At 36.4% G+C, this 19,005-nt stretch overlaps 1 protein-coding gene across 2 annotated transcripts; it reads left to right on the top strand.

The window, feature by feature from the left end:
• The first annotated feature begins 6,272 nt into the window (after nucleotides 1–6,272).
• LOC132138538 (snRNA-activating protein complex subunit 4-like) lies at nucleotides 6,273–18,552 on the top strand. Of its 2 annotated transcripts, none has more exons than XM_059547683.1 (24): nucleotides 6,273–6,440; nucleotides 7,413–7,553; nucleotides 7,847–7,887; nucleotides 8,010–8,097; nucleotides 8,283–8,309; nucleotides 8,414–8,556; nucleotides 8,679–8,804; nucleotides 8,892–8,970; nucleotides 9,080–9,161; nucleotides 9,351–9,452; nucleotides 9,957–10,029; nucleotides 10,139–10,303; nucleotides 10,457–10,607; nucleotides 10,926–11,032; nucleotides 11,207–11,301; nucleotides 12,737–12,831; nucleotides 13,801–13,883; nucleotides 13,974–14,468; nucleotides 14,584–14,670; nucleotides 14,908–15,055; nucleotides 16,157–16,227; nucleotides 16,316–16,381; nucleotides 16,525–16,555; nucleotides 16,689–18,552. In XM_059547683.1, the coding sequence occupies exons 2-24, from the start codon at nucleotides 7,430–7,432 to the stop codon at nucleotides 18,515–18,517; spliced, it is 4,308 nt and encodes a 1,435-aa protein (XP_059403666.1). In that variant the 5' UTR covers nucleotides 6,273–6,440; nucleotides 7,413–7,429; the 3' UTR covers nucleotides 18,518–18,552. The 2 variants fall into 2 exon arrangements, with proteins under 2 accessions (XP_059403666.1, XP_059403667.1); XM_059547684.1 differs by having other exon boundaries at nucleotides 6,300–6,347.
• Nucleotides 18,553–19,005: the final 453 nt, after the last annotated feature.

Here is a 19,005-nt window from a genome sequence, read left to right on the forward strand (position 1 = left end):
GTACGCAGTGTACCGGTATTGCCTAGGAATAAGTAGGAAAGATTTTTAAGTTTAAAACTCTGTAAGTAAGTTGTAAACGTCATTTTAAGCCTGTCTCTTATGCATGTTTATTGTGTATGCAACACATCTCCTGACACCAATTAGCTGTTGTTCAAAGGACTCAGTGTAAAAAGATTGGTAAAGTAAACATAAACCATGAACATACTCGTGCGTGCTGGCTTGAAGGGGACCATGATCCTGCCTGAAGTGTGAGTATGCTATGTGTAGCACAAACGGATTCAGGCAGCATGCCTCAAATCCAGGATGCTGCGTAAGGCACGTTACATCTGCTTAGCACTATCAACAATAATCACACTGAAGACATGACCAGCCTACTCGGCGTCAGATACGTTTGCAAACAACATTTTCGCCGGAGAAAGAGGTAAAAGCTTATAAATAAACACTAGGTGATTATTCAATGTAATTATTAAATGTAATATGCCTTCTATTTATAGATCGTCTGACTAAGTTTACTTATCTGAGCCAACGACATAATCACTCTCACTAGATATAAAGAGAACGTTGACTTTCACTCGATGCTATTCACTGAACGCAAAAAGAAGTTTGTTGTATGCACTGCTGTTCATAGACTACTATCTCCAGCAGTCATTGCTGGGTTTCTAAATGGTAGCAACTCTCCAGTCATTCTCCTCTAACCATGCATTTATTTGTCTTTGACGGCCATCGGCTCTCGGTATTTCCTCATTCGCCCTCTCACGTCTAAACGGTTCGAAATTATATGGCTGTGGGCCATCATAAATGTTAACTGTGGGTCTTGCCACCTCTTCCTCATCCCAGTTAGACGCCATAGTCAGTGTTAGAACTAGTTCTAGTAGCTGAGCAAGGCTGAGGAGGCTACGTTCCACCACGGCTGCCTCATGTGACGTCATCGCCGAATTGCGTAAAAAATAACCGTTACTAACCAAAAACTACAAAAACTGGACTTTAACACCATTTTGGAGACATTTCTAACTTTATATACATATCTTGACTGCTTTATGTACCCATTAATCGACAGTGGTGTTTAACCTGCACCATGGCCTTTGAGTGGCTGGCTTTGGATTGAATGTAAGGGGTGTTTTACCAGCTCCACGATGCACGTAATCGTCTACACTGTGTTTTTCTGGTTTACACATCAGGGGTTCAGATCTGGGCCCTGAAGGTAGCACTGATAAATCATGTTTAGATTCATGAACATCTTCAAATTCTTCGTATACCTTCAGTTTGGCATCTGAAGCAGCAAGCTCAGTTTCAAGCTCCAATTGCTCTTTTCTAATTCCCAAGCGAGTTTCTTCCTGTTCTATTGCTTCTCTCTTTTTCATTGCTGCAGCTCTTGCCAACAGTGCTTCACGTTCAGCTTTAATTTCTCAGCCTTGCAGAAGTAGTAGGCCTACTGGAAGTCTGGCTTACCACAGAGTTAGCATTGAATACACTATCATGTGGCCTAATATCATCTTCCTCATCTTTTAGAACATCTGTAATCCATTTATTTGTGTCTTCTATAAACTGCTGAAATTCCGAAAATCTGTTCTCATAAGCATCTTGATCTGCTTTCTTATCATCTACATCTATTAACTCACACAACTCTTCATTAATCCGTTCATACTGTCTTAAGCATCTTTCGAACCGTAACAATTCTTCATCTTTAATGAAATTAACATTGTGTTCATTTTCCTTCAATTTGGCTAAATCATTCTTCTGTTTGGTTATTTGTGCCAACTTTCCCTTGCGTTCTCCTTTCAGCCTGTGTATTTTCTCCTCTACAGCCTTTTCTGTGGGCTTTGGCGCCCTCTTTTGGTCAACACACGCAGCTGCGCTTTCATCTGCCATGTCATGTCACTTTTAAATCTTCACACAAAACTGTCACAATTCTTAATATTGTCCACAGCTTCTAATCTTCTTATAAACACTCATTTACAAGAGTCACTGATGTGCAGGATTTATTTATGTCAAGCTCTATGACTTTCAGTATGAAATCCAGTGAACACTTTGGCTGTCAGTTTTAGACGATGAATAGTCATGAAGAAAATATCAGACCTGTTCCAGGGAATGTCTCATTCAGCCGACGACTTACTCTCGGCTAACTCTGGCTTCCTTTCTGTATTCTTTTTCTGCAACGTAGTTTTGGTGCGAATTGGTCGGTCTATCGTATTTGATAGCAGCCGCTAACAGGTTTTCCTCAGAGCCGCCCGATCGATTAGTTCGCCGTCATCACGGGTGTCTTTTTTCTTTAGCGATCTTCTCACGCGGCTCGTCTTTCGGCTTCCTCGAGCAATCTTCCGAATTAACTCTATATTTAGACTATGTCGAGCAGTCTTTCACGGAAGTTCTAAGCGGCCATGCTTTATATTTTTTTCCCTTTTTGTTTTCTCATTATAACGACTTAATTTTCTCGTTATCTCGACATAACGAAAGTCGTTTTCTCATTATAACGACCTAATTTTCTCGTTATCTCGACATAACGTAAGTCGTTTTCTCATTATAACGACCAAATTTTCTCGTTATCTCGACATTACGAAAGTCGTTTTCTCGTTATACCGACTTAATTTTCTCTAATAAGTTACAAAACTGCCAGCAGGTGGCACTATAGACCTGAGTATGACTGATGGGGTGTTGTACACTGTCCACTTTACTGTACGCGGACCTTCCTCGTGATCACTATAATTTGTGCAGTCTTATTCATTACTGACATTTAATTAATTCATAAATGTTAAATGCTTTAATCAACATGATTATTTTGTGTATTACGTTCTTGCTAGATGCATGAGTTTCACCAACGCGTTCTGGGTCATAAAATAACTGCTTATCAAAACCAAGGTTGATGTCACTGTATTCTGTTTGCACCTATATCTTTATTTGTGCTTCTTTTAGGCACATGATTAGGTAGTTAATAAGCGGAAATGTTCTGTGTATCTACAGTAGGACAGGATTTAACGATGTAGACTATTTGTGATGTGCTTTTTTTCCTTATTATTAATCTTTATTGTTAACCATATTGATGAGAAATGTGATGTATATGTAAAATGCATAGGCTAATTTAATTCAGTTTTGTTCTATAATGTTGTAATCGTTTTTTTTTCTGCACACACAGACATACACTGCACATGAACGATATTTTCAAACAGAAGCTTGTAACGCACATGATATCTGCCACAGCATATAATGACTAATAAAAATTACAAATTATATATAATTTTATTTCAAATAAATGGAAAATTACCCTCACGAAAAATAACCATGGTTTTATTATAGTAAAACTTTAGTAACCCATGGTTTTTTGGCGTGTTGACTACCATTTGTACTACAAATACCATGGTTAAACCATGGTTAATATAGCAAAACCATGGTTAATTTGTGGTTACCATGGTTTAACTATAGTAACCATGGTTTTTTGGTTTTATTTGTAGTAAAACCATAGTTAATTTTCGTAAGGGTAAAAGTGAGTTTAATCCAAGCAGCTCAAGATCTTAGAATAGTTCTGCATCCTTCTGAAGGCACTCCGTCTGTGTTCGCGGTGTTGCCATTTAAACATGTTAATTACAAAAACAAAACGTTTGGTGTACTATCTCTGGAAAAATCAACAGTGATTGATCAGCCTTTATTTATGTACAGTATTGTAGACGTTATTACCTAGGCGAAGCAAAATTTGCTGAAATATATGCTACAGTAAGAGCGCCTGCATGGTTGTCAATCAGATGGAACAAAATGTAATAAAGTTGAGTTCGTTACTATAACAGCAGTAAAACTGTCATGTCGTTATAACGAGAAAACAAACTTTCGTTATGTCGAGATAACGAGAAAATTAAGTCGTTATAACGAGAAAACAAAAAGGAAAAAAAATTATAATGCATGGCCGCTTAGAACTTCCGTAGTCTTTTGACTTTGAATGTGAGCACAACCAGGCGGGAAGGAAGTCGACCGGAAGTTGAAGTCGGCCGCGTGCCGCCATCTTGTAGCAGAACTTCACTTGCGTTAGCATCCCATTGACTCCCATTCATTTTGGCGTCACTTTGACAGCGAATAACTTTACATCTGAGGCGTTTAAAGACTCCATTTGTCCATTATTTATTTCTGTAGAAACAGTTTTTGTAAAAATAGGCTAACGATTGCGTCATAACCACTCGACTCTCTGTCTCACGGTAGAGAAATTACCGTACAGACAGGAGGAGAAGCTCGCAGGCAATCGGGGAGACGTCAAGAGAGAAGCTCATAGATACAAGCCCTGGCATTACATTTTAAAATACTATACAAAATAATTAATCAGAATACTTACTCCTGCTCACTCATGCCAAAGAACGCCCCGCTCAAGCTTGCCGTCTCTGCAAGATTAAAGATGGCAGTTTTCACGCACAGCTACTAGAAGATTTACATCTGTCAGACAGGTTGCTGACGTCATCAAGCTTAGTTTGAGTCTGCGCGTCAGAAACGGAATTGCTAAAAATCGCTTAAAATGGGCTTCACTTGTCTCAATTGAGTTCCAATGGGGTCGTTGTGTCCATTTCTTTTACTGTCTATGAGCGCAACAAGCCGACTCACTAGCTTAGGACTTCAGAGTTCTTTTGTACTCAACACAAAACGTCAGTGAATAAAATTCTTGAATCCAAAGTTCTTCGTTTGACTGTTTAATTATAAATCTTAAAACATAAAAACGTAGGATATTTATTTTCTTACAAATTAACTGTGCAGTTTTGCATAGGTCAAAAGACTGTGTTGCTCCAAAAGTCCAGTGGCGGCTTCTGACTGTTTCACAGGGTTCTATTTTTTCATAATAAATCTAACAGCCAATCAAATTACTTTATACTACATCACTGGCTAACTGTTTACATTCCAATTTCTATACGTTTCATTTGCAACACAGGTTTTCTCCGATTTTACAAAATAAACTCAAAATATTATTACTTCCACAGAAATGGCTTCAACATGCAGCCTGGAGATCTCCAAATAGGGGCGGGAACTCCAAAACGGGGTGGGAGCTCCAAAATAGGGCGTGGCTTCCTCCCATTGAGAGACAGATGCATGACACGCAGGCACAATTTTTCCCCCAATCCACTTCAGTGCAAACTCCGCACCACAACTGATTCTGAAGTTTTTATTGGTTGTGTCAGTTAAAGTGTTTATTAAAATATGCACAAAAAAAAATGCTAACCCCTAAACCTACCCCACACCTTACCTTAACCAGTGAAATTGACTGAATGGCGGGATTGGCGCTGAATAGCGTGGTAAAGAAAGTTGCAGTTCAGGAAATAAACAGTTAATAAGATTATGCGATATGAGACTAACCGCTCAATGGGACCTTTTTAGTTACACCCAGCATCACTACCCCCTCCTAGCCTGCAAATTTCGTGTTCCCGGACGGCCCTGTTGCTTGGAATAAAACGATAGAGTAAAATCATTCAAGTAGTCTCAAATCTTTCCCCTCTGCTGGGACGACTCCTGAGTGATTACCAGTTACATCTTGAAGCAGAGGTTCAGACTTGGGTCCAAACACCACTGGCCACAAGCTTTGGCCTCTGCTTTCATGGAGAATATTTATTTATACCGTTTCAAACGATTCAGTTCGATTTGGTGAACTGGTTCAACCGGTTTACAAAGAAGAACCAGTTAAATCGAATGATTCGTTCACGAAACGGATATCACTACACTGCAGTGAACGCGCTCACAACAGACCCGAAAGAGAAGACAATGAAGTCATAGTTTTTGTTGTTGTTTGACTAAAATGTATTTTTGATGCTTCAAAAAATTCTAACTGACCCTCTGATGTCACATGGACTACTTTGAAGATGTTTTTCTTACCTTTCTGGACATGGACAGTAGACCGTACATACACTTTCAATGGAGGGATAGAAAGCTCTCGGACTAAATCTAAAATATCTTAAACTGTGTTCCGAAGATGAACGGAGCTCTTACGGGTTTTGAATGACACGAGGGTGAGTCATTAATGACATAATTTTCATTTTTGGGTGAACTATCCCTTTAACAGTTAGTATCTCTAAATCGTTATATTAACTTTATTAATTAGATGCAAAAACTTTTTTATTTATCTATTTTTTTAACATACACAGTAACTATGCTAAACATTAAAGTAATATGTATAAATGTAATGTTCATTTACTATAACGTAGTAAAGAACATATTAAAACCTAATTCTTTTGATAGCTGGGAAGCACTAGGACTTTTATTATGAAGTGTGAGTGAAGATGACGCTCTATTTCCGCGCCTTTCACGTGTGTACCCATGGTTTGTACACACATGACGTTGCATGAGCGTAGAGTAGTTTTACCAGGGAGGAATTATTCTTGACAGTTAAAGTACGGTTTATGTAAATATTTGTTTGCAGACAGCCATCAAAATAACGACTTTGGTTTATCGTGCAATACTTGTAAATCTAGTTAGCAAAGTCCGTAAGTGCACTCTTTGTAAACTTGCTGCTGTCAAGGGAATTTTGAATGAGACAAAAGTGCAGAGATGCTGCAGGATCCAGCAGGTGTTTTTGTTGTTGTGTTGGTTTGATAGAAACAACATGATCATTTAAAGTAAAGCTAATGTAAGTACATGTCCGCTCTGCACAGACAGACAGACAATTAAAGTTAGATATGTTGTTCGTTTGTTCCCTTTGGCAAATACTCATGTACTGTTGTTTACTGCTCTGTGGTCTAGAAGTGACTGTAGTTTTGATTCTAATCTATATTGAATATACATGGCTTTAATGTATTTGTTTAAAGCTTTATTTTCTTAATTACCACAGCATTACATTTGAGTAGACATGAAATATTTCAGGTAAAAATAGAGAAAGTAGGTACTGAAAAAAATACTCCTCTAAACGTCTGTTATCTAGATTGTAACCAAACGCACACGTCAGTAAAAGTAAAAAATAAATAAAATATATATATATATATATATACATATATATATATATATATTATAATAATAATAATAATAAACTATTACATTTCATTGGACTTAAGAACTGTATGTAAAATGAAATCAAGAGACATTGTAAACCAACCTTTTACATTTTCTCAGTGTTTTAAATATGTAACCAACACTTTTTATGTAACTTTTTTTTAACATTTTAAATTCAGCGGTAGTCCGTCTTTGGTGAAAACATTGCTGTAGATTCAAAATGATGCATGATCAAATGACAGAGGTTTTATTGATTGTTTTATGGAAAGTAAAACTAAAATTGACAGGAGAGAATAAAACAGACTTTGTTTTGTAGTTAAAGGAACCTCTTAAGACCAGTGAAATATGCCCAAAATAATATTAATAAAAGATATTAATATAAAATAATATTTATGTACTTTACACGCCTGCAAATGAGTAAGATCGCATTGGCAAAGTGTACAGTGTTGTAACCTGTCAAATGTTTTCAGGTCGCTCCTTGTCTAACATGGAATCGAATGAGTTACTTGAGAAAAGGGATAAAATCCAGAGGGAGATTTTGGCTCTTGAGAGTACTCTGGGTGCAGACAGCAGCATCACAGACCTTCTGTCATCTGACAGCAGCAGTGATGGTGAGAGAGATATATGTATAACCTAACTGAGAGAGAGGCCCGTCTCTCCTCTGTCTTTTGGGCATCCCACTGCACTAATTTACCAGTGAGTTAATTAAGTGAAGTTAAAATTTTCTGAATGATTCAGTAGTGATCTAAAAATAATTTGATGAAATCCTTACTCACCATTCCCAAATGACTGGAATGGTGATGGAAAAGTTACAGAATTGCTTTGGCCAAAAAGTGTAGGAGCCTTGTTTTTGACTTGTGCTCAGTGCTTTGCATTAAAGTAATATATAATGTTTCCGTGACAGATGGTGAATCTGATGACAGTGGACCTGAAGTTGAAGGAGGGGTAAGAATCTAGAAAGCCAAATGGTCACTATAGAAATAAAGCACACTATAGAAATAAAATTTAATATTCTTCTTGTAATGTTTTTTTTTTTTCATTGTTATATTGCTTGTAATTGCCTCTAGGAGCGTGATGACTTGGAGGCAGAGCGCCTGCGGATACAGAGGGAGATTGAAGAGTTAGAGAATACACTTGGTGCTAGTGTATTGGAAGGTAAATAATATCTTATTGTCTATATCAATTTTCAACAGCCTGAAAACTTACCCTTATATTCTCAGTGGGAATTTTAAATATATGATTAAATATTTGACAATTCATTATTGGGAATTGGGTCTGCTGTTTCAGCTATACAAATAATTAATTCTATGTGTATTTTATTTTTATTTTTTTCAAAACAGAGAGTGAACATGACAATGATTCTGTGAGTTACCACTTTGTTTCTTGGATACATGCTTTAATTATATTTTCCCATTATTGTTTTAAAATGCTTATAATACAGTAATGTTCTGCTCTTATTAGAGTTATAAAGACAGTGGTGATGATGATGATGATGAGTTGGATCTTCCTCAAAATGTGGAGACTTGCCTGCAAATGAATTTGGTCTATCAGGAGGTGTTGAAAGAGAAGCTAGCTGTCCTGGAACAAGTCCTCAGTGAGAATCATCAGCAGCAGGTGAACAACAAACATCAGGGCTGTAGTTCATTGAAACGGAGTCTTCATGCCTTCACGATTGCATGAGTTGAATTACAGCAGAACTATTTTAAAACTTTTTATTTTAAACTGTGCCTCCACAGAAAGAGATTGAGGCCCAGATCTCTGCCTCAAGCACTTCTAGCTGCTCCTTACCAGGAATTCCCCCTCAGAAACAATTTCTTGGATACTTCATGAAGCCTTACTTCAAAGACAAACTCACCGGTCTGGTATGTTATGATCTTGCATTCCAGAATTATCATTGTTATGATTTGTTTATTTATTTGCATATAACGTTTTGCTTTGTTTGCTTCTAGGGTCCTCCAGCAAATCAAGAAACCAAAGCAAAGCTGAGTCATGGTACCAGACCCATTGAGGAGCTGAAAATAAAAAGATGTATGTTTTGTGACAGCATGCTTTTTATATATATATATATATATATATATTTATAACTTGTATCTAAGTGATTTTTGAATAAAAATTAAATGCTGGGTATTTCTTTCAGGGGATGGTTGGCAGAAAACATTGCTGACCAATGCAGTCGCCAAAGACACTATGAAACGGATGCTACAGCCCAAATTATCCAAGTGAGTTCTGGACAACAGAAAACCAAACCTAAATATCTGCCCTGTCTGTTCTATTTGGACACAAAGGAGTTGTGTATTTAGAAATGCAAGTTTGCTTTCTCAGTAAATGTAAGCCTTATGTGTGTATTTTTGTCGAAAATGGCTGTTTTTAGAAATGTTGAGTTTGAGATGTTTCATTTGTATTCATAGGCTGGACTATCTGAGTGCCAAGATGTCTGGAGCTGATGATGAGAGAAAAAAAGAACTGAAAAAACAAATGGATTTAATTGAGAAAGAAATTGTAGAAATAAGGTAAAGGTAGTTTAAGGACCTTAAGATTGACCTATTTGTGTATCTACTGAAATAATCATATGCAGTTATAATCTAACAAAGGATTTTGAATTCAAATAAATAAATGCTGTTCTTTTGAAATTCCTATTTGTCATAGGCATATTAAACTGTTTACAACATTGATTATAATCAGAAATGTTTCTTGAACATTGAATCAGCATATTGGATTTCTAAAGGATCGTGTGACACTGTATACTAGATTAATGGTTGCTTAAAATTCAGCTTGGCCATCACTGGAATAAATCAGATTTAAAAATATATTCACATCGAAAACAGTTGAATTATAATAGTATTTCTCAGTATTACTGTTTTACTCTATTTTGATTAAATACCATAGAAGCAGCCTTGGGCAGCATAAGAGACTTCTTTTAAAAGCATTAAAAACCTCACAGACCCCCAAACCTTTGAATGGTTGTGTACTTAGTGTGCAATAAAATGTGTAATCAAACTTTATAATATCATTAGTGCCCTGAAAGACGATCAGCTATTGGGTAATCGCCATGACGATCATGACTGGGAGAAAATATCAAATATTGACGTAAGTTATGTAGTTATTTTATTAAGATGCATCCATATAAATCTTGTTTTGTCTTATAACGTCAGTTTTCAATTTCAAAAGTATGAGAGAACTTGTTTGTGTTTGATAGTTTGAAGGTTTGCGACAGGCTGAGGATTTGAAAAGGTTCTGGCAGAACTATTTACACCCCTCCATTGACAAGTCAGTGTGGAAACAGGACGAGATTGATAAACTGAAAGGAATTGTAGAAAAGTACAATTGCTGCCATTGGGACAAAATCGCAGAGGCTCTTGGGGTAAGGGAAGAGAAATTCAAGCACTTTCAAAACAGCTGCTAATGTTAACATGGTTAACAGGTTTTTAATATGTTTAACAATACTACCTTCACCTCATGTGTATTTGTATACTTTTTACATATATATATGTAATGTTTTGTTTTGTTTTTCCAGACAAACAGAACGGCTTTCATGTGCTTCCAGACTTACCAGCGCTACATTTCAAAGACCTTCAGAAGGAGAGAGTGGACAAAAGAGGAAGATGACATTCTCAGAAAACTGGTTGAAAAAATGAGATTTGGCAACTACATTCCCTACATACAGAGTGAGACATATGGGTCTTCTTGAGCTCTTGTGCTGAATGTTGCACATTTGTTTCTGAAACCGATCTTTCAGACTCTGGAATCAGCTTGGATAAGCCAATTTAAAATAAAATAGTTGATATATAATATAGATAGAAAAAAATCAAGGGAACAGCAAGATATTGATCACACACAATGTGTTCTTGCATCTGACTGCACTTTTAAATGCTTTAAATGCAAGAATATGTCCTTTATGACAGGTTTCATTTACTTCAGTTGTGCTTTGGAAATAAGTATGTATCATAGGGGCTATTTATTTGTATTATTTATTATCTCCACAGTGTCATACTTCATGGAGGGCCGTGATGGATCACAGCTGGCATATCGCTGGACGTCCGTTTTGAATCCTTCTATAAAGAAAGGCCCCTGGTCCAAAGAGGAGGACCAAGTATGGAGCTGACTTAATTATTGATATTGTACTCTCTTACAATAAATGTGAAACTGATTTAATGCATTGCTCTTGTACCATATTTTGTCAGTGAAGACACAATGTTTTCAAATCTGTTGCATGCCAAATTTGACTAATCAGTTTCACTAATTTGACGAACTGCTTTCATATCAGTTGTTGCGGAATGCTGTCGCAAAATATGGCATCAAAGAATGGGGGAAAGTCAGACTGGAAGTGCCAGGCAGGATTGACAGTGCTTGTCGTGACCGGTACAGTATGACACATTTTAAGAAAGTAAATAAACAGGTGCTTCTCAATAAATTCGAATGTCGAGGAAAAGTTAATTTATTTCAGTAATTTAACTCAAATTGTGAAACTCATGTATTAAATAAATTCAGTGCACACAGACTGAAGTAGTTTAAGTCTTTGGTTCTTTTAATTGTGATGATTTTGGCTCACATTTAACAAAAACCCACCAATTCACTATCAACAAATTGGAATACTTAAGACCAATAAAAAAAACATTTAGTGAATTGTTGGCCTTCTGGAAAGTATGTTAATTTACTGTACATGTACTCAATACTTGGTAGGAGCTCCTTTTGCTTTAATTACTGCCTCAATTCGGCGTGACATGGAGGTGATCAGTTTGTGGCACTGCTGAGGTGGTATGGAAGCCCAGGTTTCTTTGACAGTGGCCTTCAGCTCATCTGCATTGTTTGGTCTCTTGTTTCTCATCTTCCTCTTGACAATAGCCCATAGATCCTCTATAGGGTTCAGGTCTGGTGAGTTTGCTGGACAGTCAAGCACACCAACACCATGGTCATTTGACCAACTTTTGGTGCTTTTGGCAGTCTGGGAAAGTGCCAAATCCTGCTGGAAAATGAAATCAGTATCTTCAAAAAGCTGGTCAGCAGAAGGAAGCATGAAGGGCTGCAAAATTTCTTGGTAAATGGGTGCAGTGACTTTGGTTTTCAAAAAAACCAAACAATGGACCAACACCAGCAGATGACCCCAAATCATCACAGACTGTGGAAACTTAACACTGGACTTAAAGCAACTTGGGCTATGAGCTTCTAAACCCTTCCTCCAGACCCTTGGTTTCCAAATGAAATACAAAATTCTTTTCATTCACTCAAATTCTTGAACCCAGTTTGCTTCCCTTGGTTGGTTGTGCATATTTTTCTTCCACACTTTTTCATTCCACTCAACTTTCTGTTAACATGCTTGGATACAGCACTCTGTGAACAGCCAGCTTATTGGCAATTAATTTTTGTGACTTACTCTCCTTGTGAAGTCAATGATTGTCAGAGACCATTTTGAAGTCTCAGGAAACCTTTGCAGGTGTTTTGAGTTGATTAGCTGATTGACATTTCATCAAATTCTAATTTGTTGAGATGAATGGAGTGAATTGGTGGCTTTTGTGAAATGTGAGCCAAATCATCACAATTAAAAGAACCAAAGACTTAAACTACTTCAGTCTGTGTGCATTGAATTTATGTAATACATGAGTTTCACAATTTGAGTTGAATTACTGAAATAAATGAACTTTTCCATGACATTCTAATTCATTAAAAAGCACCTGTATGCTCTGCAACTAATGTTTCATAATAACATCCCTGAAATAATTTAAAAACCGAAATCAATCCGGCTGGATCGACTAGTGCTAGATACGTAAATATAAAAATTTTTATTTTTGTATCTTAGGTATTTGGATTGTCTTCAGGAACATGTGAAAAAGGGGCCTTGGAGCGAAGACGAGGTGGAGCTACTAAAAGAAAAAGTTAAGAAATATGGTGTTGGTAAGTGAAATCTGTGGAATTAACTATCCCCAACTCAAATTAGCATTAATAAGTCTTAAAATAGGCAGAAACAATATCTAGTATGCTTTTAAATTTGGGGCTGCACAATTAATCAAATTTCTAATCATGATTATGATTACAGATACCACAATTATGTAGAAAATAGAAAAAAAAGTCCACTTGATGCATTTTTATTTTCTTTCCACAGGTTATCTTAAGGGTTTATCCATTGTTTTAATTTTTGTTTTAGAATAACATTATAATAACATGCATATTTTCTTTTTTAATTTATAGAAGAAAACAAAACCATGTATAGCTGACATTTGAGTCTTAATGCCATAGAAAAGCAATACGTTTTTTTCAGGAAGAGTGTTTTCAACGTGCTTATTTTCATATAAATTAATATAGCTATTCAAGCGTTCAATTGTGATAATCATAATTTATCATCACAGTTTCAGAACAATCAAATAAAAATATTTTATAAAACTGTTTTACTGTATTTTTATCAAATACTGTATGTACAGCCTTGGAGAGCATAAGAGACTTTAAAAACAAGAACAATTCTAAATAACACCCTTTTATGTGGTAGTGTATTTAAATAACTAATGACCATTATGTCGAGGCCAACTCATGATGTTACTTTAGAGAGGAGATAGTTCATCATGACATTGAAATCATTATATATGGAGAAAATCGAACAAAAGGAATAGTTTCACTGCTCAACTTCTTGAAATGACATACAAAAATTCTTAAACCAACAGATTTTATTTTACTTTTACTCAGAGCTCATAGTTTCATGGTAAGTGAAAAAAAAAATATATATATATATATAAATATATATATATATATTTACATTTTTGATGCATTATTTAAATTATTTTACATTTTTTGGGCAATGGTACTCAGTCAGGTTTGATTTTTGGCCCTTCGTATTAAAATGTTTGGGCACATCTGCTCATTAATTTCCAGGCAAGTGGAGTAAGATTGCCTCAGAGATCCCAACCCGGATTGACTGTCAGTGCCTAAGCAAGTGGAAATTACTAACACAAGCTGTAAGTTCATTCTTCAGTATATCTTGCATCCTTCAAGAAAATTAAATGTCAAAAATAAACAAACATTCTGTGGTTGTTGTTTTCCTTCAGAGTAAGAGTAAAGAGCATCAGAGTAAAGGCATAAAAAGAAAAAGGACAACAGTGCCACAAAAAAGTAAAAGACAAAAAGTATTGAAAAGAAAAATTAAACAAGAGATTATCACCAGCTCCGAGGACGAAAACCAGATAATAAATGATATGGACAGTGATGTTGAATCAGATGTTCCCAAAGATCTGGAAATACCTCAAAAACAGGAAATACCACAAAAGGACTACGTACAGCCAGATATGAAGGAATGGATACCTGTAAATGCAAACACAGCAGTTCATTCTCTAGGAACTGTCAGGACTGTGTGGGTCTGTCCTCCTACCATCGAGGATGAGCTAGATGATTCCTCTACAAAATCTGTCTTCGACCGCATTCGATCAGAGAAGAGCAAATGTCCAAAAGTCATGCTCAGTTTCGTGCGCAATACTGTCCTGAACCACTTTGGAAACCTGGAAAGAACTTATGTAGGTTTAAAACCTACTGTCTTGCAGAGTAAGGTAAGATGTTTTCTTTCTCTTTTCAGGTCAGACCCATTTTTAATTATTTTTTATTATATATATATATGTTCTGCAATGCTTCTGTCTAAAAATGAATTTAATTTCATGCATGCAGACTGACGATGAGAATGCCATGCTCAAGGTGTCCCTGAGTGACATTAAACTCTTCCTACAGTCGAAGGGAGCCTCTGTTATTAAGAAGGTACGGTTAACACAGACAGATGATACTTGATGTAACATTTATAGTACATAACATTAGGCCATTATTATTAAGTATGTTAGAAAATAGTTGGCACTTTCTAAGAGCTTATAAGATTTAAAACTAAAGTCTTTATAGACTATTAAGGCAGTATTGTCTTTATAATATCATGCTTGGTATATAATAATACACTTACTTTACATTGATTGTATGCATTTTTCCTTTCAAAATGACCTAAAGGAGAAAACAACAAGTCCAATGAATATAAAGAAAAAAAGGCCAGCTCGGAACATGGCTAGTCTTACTAATGACCTCCTTAAAGCCATCACCCCATGGATTGGTAATGTGATCCTGCCTGCTCCAGCGAATGAAAATACATTTTCCCAAGGTATAGACCCTTGTTTCACTTCTGACAAAACCCCTTAACATTTGTGGGTTTTTGTGGTACTGAAGCAATGTTTTAGCAACCTCAAACATCAGACAGTTAATTGCTAATGAATAAAGTTTTTTTTTCTTGTTAAATATCTAGTTTCATTCCAAAATATGTCACATTATTGAAGAAGGGTTTCTGCAGGTCTTAATTTGCCCTTCCATAATTTATAGCCTTAAAGAACATCTCTCATTAGAGCAGAAAGTCTTAAATTCATAGTCATTGCATTAAATATTGCATGCATTGCCAAAATTAATATCTTCATGTTTTTGTTTTATTATAGAAAATATCTATAATAAAATAGTTTTCCAATACAAATATAACATACTTAATTGAAGATACATTTACTTCAGTTGTCAATGTAAAATAAAATAAAAAGTACTGAAAGACTTAACAAAATTAAGTTTATGCTTAAAATAAGAACAAATATCTGTCAACAGTACATATGAACATTTTCATTTTAATAAAGTATATTTGTTAATGTTTAAAACATAAATCAATTTTACTTGTAACAAGTAAGTAGATGTTTCATGATTAAAGACATTTGCACTGGAACAAAAAGTTAACAAAGCTATTTCCATTCTAGTTCTAGTGTTTAGGAGCAGACATTTTCAAGCCTTAAGCAATTATTATTATATTTTTATGTAAAATGAATTACAAAATAATGGAGATGCACCCTCCAGAAACCTGTGTTCTGCAAGTTTGCAACCTCCCAATCTCAATTCGAACATCTGAGACTTTACTCATTTTCAAAAAAAACATATTTTTAACCAGCACTGGAACAACAAATACTAGCAATTACCTTTTCTTGTCAAAAAGTGTTTGCCTAATGATTAAATGTAAAAGACATTTTATCTAGAAAATATTGTTTTACATATTAAAACCATTTATAAAACCAGCAGAAACCCCATGGACTTAAAATTAGTTGCAACTACAATTCACACTGACTTTAAGCAATAAGTTCAGTTTAGTTTATAGGACTCTAGTGTGCAGATACAATACAAGTAAAAAATTCAAGGCTTTTTTTTTTCAATAATTAATTAATTATCTTTTTTACAGGTGATATTGTTGGAATGAAAGCAGCAGACATCACTCTTCCAAAAACATCAGTGTTGTCGTTTTTCCTCAAAGTAAGCCTATTATCTTTGTCAACCGTTACGATTAAATAAAATAAATAAAGATGGCAGTGTTTCACATGGTTGTGTTTTCTTAACACAGGCTTTTCAAATAGATATCAAGGGTTGCCGGAATGTCTTTGAAATTCAGCGAAAGATCGACATTAAGGTATTTTTCAATCCAGCATCTTAAGTTATTTAGCCTAGTCGTCATAATTTGTAGCAGATGTGCAGATGAGTATGCAGTATTTCTTCAAAGAAAGTAATACTCCTAAGATTAGTGTTCAGTTGTTCTCTCTTGTCTTTTTTCAGAAGCCAATCGCTCAATCAAAACCGAGAACAGGTATGTCAGTTTATATTTATCCATTTTAAATTCTTGAAAGGTAATAAATAATGCACATATCCAATTCTTTCTGCCTTAACATGCTTAATGTCAATGTTTCCTTTCTATGGTTATTTGGCTCTTCCTCAAAAAGTGTCAGCAATTATTAAAGAGGCAAAACAGAAAGCAGAGTACAAGAAACCTGCAGAACCTCCTCAACATCCACCTCCCCTGCAGCCGGTGGTTTTTAACCCTCCCCAGCAGCCAGTCAGGCAGATGACAACCCCTGCTTTGATTCATCCCAGAACTCTTGTCATTACACAGCCATACAAGCAGAGGACAGTACTACCACAGTCACCACCACAAGCTGCATCACAGATTCCTCTACCACTAATACAGCAGACAGCACCTGCCCAACCTGTTATGGCCTCAACCCCCAAATCACCAAGTGTAGAGGACTCTACAAAACACATCCACAAACCTACTGAGAAAGTCCAAGCCCTGAAGAAAGAGTCGCTGAAACGAAACCAAAGCAAACAGAATGTTGTTTTTCAGACCATTACATTGCAGACGCAGCCAGTAAACTGGATTCTTGCCCCCACCAATTTGGTACAAGTAACCGGTCCGCTTTCTGCTAATATCCCAAGCAACCAGACACTAACTGTGCCAAACATTTCCCCCCTGAATAACCGTATTCGTCCATGCATCTCAACCAGTCTATACCCATCATCATCTGCCTTTGTTGTTGCTGCTTCCTCTGTCAATCCTGCCCTTATATGTTCTCCAGTCTCTAATGCCTCCAGAGATACCCTGAAGTCTTCCTCCTCTGTGAACATTAGCCCCAAAGGCATCCAGATGCCTCTTTCACCTACTTCGACCTTAGTACAGAGCAAAAGTGTGCTACATAGTGTTCAAATGTTATCTCCAACACCTAAAGAGGACCAGAAAAGTTCACACATTGAAGCTATGAAGAACTCCTCAGACTCCTCTTCTGATGAATCCATTGTAAAGCAATATCAGACCTCTACATCAACTGGTTCCAGAGTATCTTCTGCTGTTTTCAGCATTCTTCCAGTTCCCTTGACTGTGGCACCTCCGGCTAGTGCACCAGTCGCATCCAAGCCAACAAATAATGTTGCAGTGGCGAAGTCTCCTGGTGTTAATGAAAATGGCTACGTTCCTGTAAGAACTATTCAGCTGCCAACCTTCATCCAACAGAAATGTTCACCCCACACAATATTGAGCCCCCTTTCTACTTCTAGAAGACCGCTCCAACCAATTGCTCCTTCACCTCAGTTTATAGCTCAATATCCTCATATTGTGGCTCCATTAGCTCAGATTATGGCTCCATCACCTCAGATAGGGGCTCCACCAGCTCACATTGTTGCTCCATCACCTCGTATTGTTGCTTCTTCACCTCGTATTGTGGCTCCATCAACTCAGTTTGTTGATCCATTACCTTGGATTGTGGCTCCATCACCTCAGATTGTGGCTCCATTAGAAGTACCTCAAATCATAACATCAAGTGAACCATTGCTCCCTCTTCCTGATATTCCCTCTGATGTTAGCTTTAATCCTCACTTGATATTCCCTGAGCAGTCATCTGAAGTAGATGACTGGATGAATGGAAAAGGTGGAATTCCTCTACCTCATTTGGAGCTGTCTTTGCCTTACCTTCCACCGTCTGCTGCCAGCATCAAAACACTGACTTCTTTGCTCAAAGATAAACAATCTCTGCTTGCAGCTGCAGTGAATATCCTGCCAGATGAATATCAAAATCACAGAGAGGAAGAAGATCAAGTAGCTGCCATCCGCAAAATGATTGCTGAAAGGTTTGCCTCAAATCCAGCATACCAGCTTTTGAAGGTTCGTTTCTTGTCATGCTTCACCCTACCAGCCATTTTGGCCACTATAAACCCTTCTGAGAAATGTCAGTTGCCTACAGATAACAATAGTGATGATGCTGAGGTCTTGTATTTATAAAAGAGAGAAAAAAGGATTCAGCCACCAGCTACAGTAAGTTGTGTGTAACATTGAATCAATCTTTTTGTTTAGATTTTTGTATTAGAATTTATACATTTTCTATATCTTTCAGAGTGTGCTTATAACAAATGAAAACTTAGCAGCTGCAAAACATTTCTCAGGAATCGGGACAAAAAGGCAAACGAGTTGATGTTGAGTTGCATAAGATTCATCAGCTGAATGAATGCCAGCAGCTTCAGATTTTGTATAGTTCAAGATGAATGTAGACAAGTGTACCACTACAAAAAATTCAATATTAGAGTTAAAGGGACCAATCAGATATTAATTGCACTAATTTATTTTACTCGATCCATATGCTTTAAGAACATTCAGTGTGTCCTAACAAGTTTCTTGAAAAAATAAAGACTTTTGCACTGAATTATTATGTACTTTCATTTTGTTGATGTTACTGCTTTTTGAATAAATTGTTCTGTTGAATTGTGAAATGT

The sequence above is a fragment of the Carassius carassius genome, chromosome 4, assembly GCF_963082965.1.
Source record: "Carassius carassius chromosome 4, fCarCar2.1, whole genome shotgun sequence".
Classification (NCBI taxonomy): domain Eukaryota; kingdom Metazoa; phylum Chordata; class Actinopteri; order Cypriniformes; family Cyprinidae; genus Carassius; species Carassius carassius.

What these genes read in the sequence shown, in the direction of transcription:
- LOC132138538 (XM_059547683.1), top strand. Translation starts at nt 7,430, where the DNA reads ATGGAATCGAATGAGTTACTTGAGAAAAGGGATAAAATCCAGAGGGAG. An exon ending in ATCTGACAGCAGCAGTGATG is followed by an intron (nt 7,554 to 7,846) that starts GTGAGAGAGATA and finishes TTTCCGTGACAG; the next exon opens with ATGGTGAATCTGATGACAGT. An exon ending in TGAAAATACATTTTCCCAAG is followed by an intron (nt 15,056 to 16,156) that starts GTATAGACCCTT and finishes TCTTTTTTACAG; the next exon opens with GTGATATTGTTGGAATGAAA.